At 38.2% G+C, this 5,993-nt stretch overlaps 1 protein-coding gene across 1 annotated transcript in view; it reads right to left on the bottom strand.

Moving 5' to 3' along the window:
• The window catches only part of SLC39A8 (solute carrier family 39 (zinc transporter), member 8), a 62,237-nt gene that overhangs the window by 16,960 nt on the left and 39,284 nt on the right, over window positions 1-5,993 (bottom strand). The window contains exon 2 of the mRNA XM_009885530.1: window positions 5,905-5,985. Within this exon, the coding sequence (XP_009883832.1) occupies window positions 5,905-5,985 (81 nt within the window). The remainder of the gene's footprint in view (window positions 1-5,904; window positions 5,986-5,993) is intronic.

The following is a 5,993-nucleotide window of genomic DNA, read 5'->3' as shown; positions in this document are numbered from 1 at the left end:
AAGAGTGTTCTTTTTTGGATGTAAACAAGTGTGATTTGGCTTATTGCTGTACAAGGTTGAGTCTCAAGACAAAAAAAGTCAAACATTTACCTTCTATATGAAACATCAAGTTAGAACGCAACTCAAATCTCAGTGTGGTTGCAAAAGTAGAGCACCGGAAAACTTAGCAAAATGAAAACAAATGGTCAATCCCTGCTCTTTTCAGTTTTGCTAGCCTTCAGATTCCACAGCACTTCTCCAATAATTCAAGATTATTATTTGTAAAGCAAATTCCTTCTAGAGATAAGCCAAAGCAACTGCAAGTCATTTACTTCAGCAGAGCTGCTTCCGCTTCCGTTAATGAATATTTTTCTAATACTGTCCAAAAGGTCAAAGGCATGCACACATCATTTGAATGTGACTATTTCTGATCTAGCTAGAAAAATCTAGCGGAAGAGAACATGCAGGCCAATTCAAGTGAATTCAGCCAAATTACACCCAGGATGTTTCTGTCCTTCTTCTTTAATGACCCAGTCTAGCACAGCATTCAAGTACATGCTTGAACCTAAATAAATGTAAGTATACATTTTTTAAGTCCAAGAGACCTTGAAGACTCAATTATACGCAAGCAATATGCATATACTTTCAATGTCAATGCTAGTGTCAAAATATCACATATAAAATAAGTATAGCTTGATAACAGTAAATGTGGGGTTTTTTGTTTTGTTTTAAAGCATGTTGCTCCGCGTAATCTCAATGGAAGTAGCGCTCAGAGAAATCATCACTGAAGATACAGTCTTTAACATACATGAACCTCTGGAGCTTTCTAAACTGGTTATGTGCCTAACCATTTTACCGTTAACTCTGCATTATGCAAAACGCATGGCTAATATGTCCAGTGTGAAACAAAGAGAGGATAGTTGTGGTCTATAGGGATAGTTCATATATGGTGCTTCTTGTATTAGTGGCTCATAGAGCCACTTCTGGAAGTCTACAGTGAAAAGCTCTTAGAAAAACAAGCCAGTAGGAGCTGAGAATTCATAACATAACTACCTCTAAGAGAAATCATCTTTAACTATTTCATTCCTAGAAATAGAGGATGGATTACTAGTATTTTAATATACTAATATAGTCATATTAATATTAGTTCACAAAAATCAAAACCGTGTTGTAGACAGAAAAACAGATTATGGAGAGAAAATAAATCAGACACAGCATGAATTAATAAACCTGAGACTTTGGCTACATACAAACAAATAAGCATGAAACATCATCGGACAAGAGCTCTTTTATATAAAGATGAGAAACAGCATTTTATTTAATTACTATTATTATTTTGATCAGGGACAATCCCAGAAGATAATGATTGCTATAAATGATTCATTGTTTTAAGTCACTTCATCCTCTCAGCAAACTCCTACATACATCCAAGAGCTAAAAAGCAAGATTGCATGAGTTCACTGGCACAATTGAAGGATTAATTGAAAGATTAAATCTATTGGAAGCCCTGGATTGGTGCAACTCATGTTTGCGCACTACAAAACTCTGCATTTATCTTTGGAGGACAAATACATTAAGACAGCCACACTGCTGTAAAAACACAAGCTATTTACTTCATGAGACTGACAGATGATCTCAGCAAAAAGAAAATTTAGCCTCATGGAACAGGGGACTTAGAATGACATCCTGGGTCACCAAGTCTACCGTCATGTCTGTCCCCTGCTATTCAGTAAGCCTTGTCATAGCGCTTAGGTGAGAGGACTGGCTGTAATGTGACTGTTCTCCAGCGTTTAACAAACAAGTCCAAAAAAGAAATGACATAACTGATCGTGTCCCTGAACTGTTAAAAAATCATTTTAAAAACGTTTTCACCAAAATTAGGGAGGACTTAAATCAGAAGAATTTACACCATTACAAAGCATTCAGACTTAACAAAAAATTAAACCATCAATTAGGTTATTCAAACAGATGTTTACTTTTCTTCTGGTAAGGCTCTCCCAAATATGATTGACCTATATGGGATTTTTTTTTTTTTAAGATGGTAAATGAAACAAAGTGATGCCCAACTACCTAGAATCTCTTTACATGAGTATCTTTATAAATGAAAAGCAGATTCCAGCTGACCACATCTTTGAAGGACAGGATGGGATAATTGCTCAGACAAAAATAATGCAGAGAGGACCTCTAACTGGAAAATTAACAAAAAATGCTACAGCACCAACCATCTTGTAAATGCTTCAGTCCCTTTTCTGATCTTCTGCCATGTTCTTATCTTTGCTCTACCTTTGTTTTATATGTAGTATTCCACATGTGAAATAGTAAGATACCCAACAGAAACCTGGACTGCAGTTTCTGTATGTTTCCAGATTAAACACTGGTCTAGCCCACCCCAGGGGTGAGCAGTGAGTCACAAAGTAGCAACAGCTAAGAAAGAATGCAGCGAATACCTATCTGACCAGCATTTGTTTTTCTTACTTAGCCTCAGCCTGGATAAGGCGAAATACAGACATATGACTATGTCTTCCTCAACTTACTTGTAACAAATTAAAGCATTTAATTCTGATGTGGTGACAACTTTTTGTCCCTCAGAACTAGATGCTAGGAGACAACCATGACTTCAATAAGCAGCACTCCATGAAAAAGAGTCAAACCAGATGAAGCTGCTTGAATGCACTTAGGTGCTTTAGGGATTTCACACACACCCCAACATGTTCAAGGCAGCTGCTCATGCTGGGAGCTGAAAATTGCCCATGAATGCTGAAATTTGCTGAAGATATTGTAGAAATAAGACACTTAAAAGGTAGAACAAATAAGCCTATTTATCTTCTCACTGGCCAGGCAACATCAGATCATGGTGTTGGATCAAGACCGTAAGTCACACTGTCAGGTCATTCCCCCTTCTTCCAAAAGGCACAACTTGTAACACATGAAATACTACCAAAAAAAACTCAAATCAAAGCAGACACTAGCCTAATTCTAGTCTACCTGAAACATTAAAGTTACTGAGTTTTGGACTTGTCTTGAGGTGAAAATTAATTAAATCTGATCATGATTTAACTTAATTTTGTCCAAATGTTTTGTTTAAAAATTAAAATTCATTACATTAAGACACAGTATTCAGGCATAACATCTAGACTAGCATAAAAGTAGATTTAGAAAAGTCAAAGAAGGAAATTAGAGCATGATTTTAGCAAGCTGATGTTAACAAGCTTTCTTTGCAATGCCGATTTGCCTTCCATGTATTTTTTTTGACCAAAACTTTTGATCATGTAATTTAATACTCCAGCACACACATAATTATGTGCTATGATATTACAATGAACCCCGTGACAGAAAATCAAGTATAGTTTCATGTTTTTACGTCTTACTGATAACGTAAAATAAAGAGTGAGTAAGCATACCATTATCTATTATACTGAAATTGCTATTTTAGTTATTATAATTGCTATTTTATTAGTAGGACTAAAATGTGTTGGAATTCCACAGTAAAATGTGAAAAAACAGCAGTGACCAGCATTTGAGTTTGCTCAGTTACTACTTATTTCTCTGACAGGAAGTCTTAGCCTATATATGAAGAAAGGGCGATAACAAAAAATTAAGAAAAAAGACAATACAAACACAAAATAAAGAGAATTATAAAAGTGCACAATGAAAGAAAAAAGAGACCAAAAGCATCAGGAATTGGAGATGCTTCAATCAAAAATCCCCAAAAATTTGTTTTCTTTTTTGTCTTTTACAGGGAAAAAAAATAGCATTTTCATGGACATCATAGGACATGAGTAACCATAAATGCCTACACAAGCATATGTTCAAACACCATCATAAACAAATTAAATCTTTTTTTTTTTCCTCCTTTATCTTTTAAAGTCATCCTGGTATCAAAAGGAAACAGAGATCAAGCAGCCATCTTTTGGCTTATACACCCAAACTTTTTCAATCTTTAAGAAGATGGATCAGCTTCTGGTGGACCTTTAATGTGAGATCTTACCAAAATTGTTATGAATGAAACAGTAAAACTAAACACTAATATTGGGATAAAACTACAAGAGACTGTTCCTGCCTGAATCACTCTCCACAGGCATTTACTTTCCTCCGCTAGAAAATCGATAGACATTAGGCTTCTGTTGCCTTCAACACACAAAGTTAGATTAGGCCACTTTATGTCTTCTGTCATAACCAGTCGATATTCTAAATTATCAACTTGTAAGCACAAAGAGTCACAGTCTTTGAAAATGATCACGTCTGATTTACTTCGTATGAGTATGCATTTCCATGCGCTACTGCCCAAGGTCAATGATATACCTAACATCTATGAGGGATCAAAAGCCAGGAGGCAAAATGCCTTGCTTAAATGGTACTAGCTGATGCAGCAGCCGTAAAGCCAATTTTAAGAAAGAATAAAAAGAACTCAGCAAAAAACTATACACATTTTACTATGGTACCCTAGATATTATTCAAATGGCTATTCAACTAGGACAGGCCTGAAAAAAATGTGTTTCAGTTAACTTCAAATGACTTACGGGGAACACTCATTTAAGTGATAAGAGCGAGCATTACTTTTTTTTTTTTTTTTCCTCTGTAGCTTGTGCCAAAGCCTGTGTACGAGGGCTACGTGCTTTTGCAGAGGGAAAAACTGAAGGACTAAAGAAGCTGCTCATTTCTATATCCCTTTTAAAGAAAGCTCCTTTTCATAACCATATTCAACACTGTAAACTTGTATTCAGCATGTGTGGCTGGGAATATTTATGTTTTTAATACTCTGTGTTGGAACAGTGTTCAATTTGTGAGATTTGAAAGCAGTGACTCTGGCAAATACTGCCATGCTTCTACTGAACACTCCATTGATTTCAGCAGCATCAACTCTCAATTAAACCTCTGATAAGGGTAAAGACATTAGAATTAAACTCTTTCTAAAACAAAAGCAGCTTATCCACGGTTAGTCTCCTTCACAGCACAAGCAAAAGAGCTACTACTACAAACGTTAAAAAAAAATAATTTCTCAAGGTCCCTAGAACCATGCCTCTTCTCTTTCTCAGGGAGTTGAACCAAAGCAGAGCAAATAGTCATCCCTGCTTTCCATTCATTTTTGCGACTGACTTTGTGTCTTTGATTCCAGAGCATAAGGAAATGACCATCCTCAAAATTCCCCTTCAAGTAAACAAACTTAGTCTAGGACACTACAGAGATATGAAATTACATAGAGTTTAAAACCAGCAATGAGGTCTGAGTTTCATATAGAGGCACTAAACAGAAAAAAATTTCATGAAAACTGGTATTCCAATGATATTTAATCAGTAAATTAAACAGCATTTAGTAGATGCATTGATGGGTTTACACTTTGCACTCAACTTAGAAGAAAGATGTGAACATTCCTGAAAAAGTTTCTTCACACAAGTAGACCTGTCTATAATCAGGTTTGTGTTACCACATGACAATTGCACTTTAACAAGTCCTGAAGATTTGCTTGTACAACTCTCAGAGGGAAACACTAGCTGATTCTCATACACTTCTTGCTGTCGTCCAGGTGCTATTTACCCAGGAAAAATGCCAGTTACAGAGCAAAGCAATGAAGAGGCAGAGCTAATCCCAGGGGCAGCCCTGCACCGCAGCACACAGCAGCTCACCGATGGATGGCAGCTGCCCCCCTACCGCAAGCCGCTCTCGCCAGTGGACAGGTACCTTTGCTCGAAACTCGGGCCCAGCGCCTCAGACCTTTGCCCCCTCCCTCCTTCTCTCCCCGCTTCAACATGAGGAAACACGACGGCGATGAGATTTAAGAAAATCGGGAGCTGTCCACCCGCCTCGCCGCCCTTGTTCCCGGACGTGCGTTTCCAGCCTAGCCCTCGCCACCGCCGCCGCGGAGCCAAAGCGGCACCCGGACAAACCCGGCTCCCACCGCCACCGCGCCAGGGGCCACCGCGGTACCTGGTTGTGGTGCAGGTGGGTCAGCGGCAGCACCGCATCCAGTGCCGACACGGCGCCCAGCTGCCGCCGCAGCGGCGGGGGCTGCTCGG

The sequence above is a fragment of the Charadrius vociferus genome, unplaced genomic scaffold, assembly GCF_000708025.1.
Source record: "Charadrius vociferus isolate BGI_N301 unplaced genomic scaffold, ASM70802v2 scaffold55, whole genome shotgun sequence".
Classification (NCBI taxonomy): domain Eukaryota; kingdom Metazoa; phylum Chordata; class Aves; order Charadriiformes; family Charadriidae; genus Charadrius; species Charadrius vociferus.
Note: the sequence above shows the minus strand (reverse complement) of the source record. Positions and strands in the feature narration are given on the sequence as shown.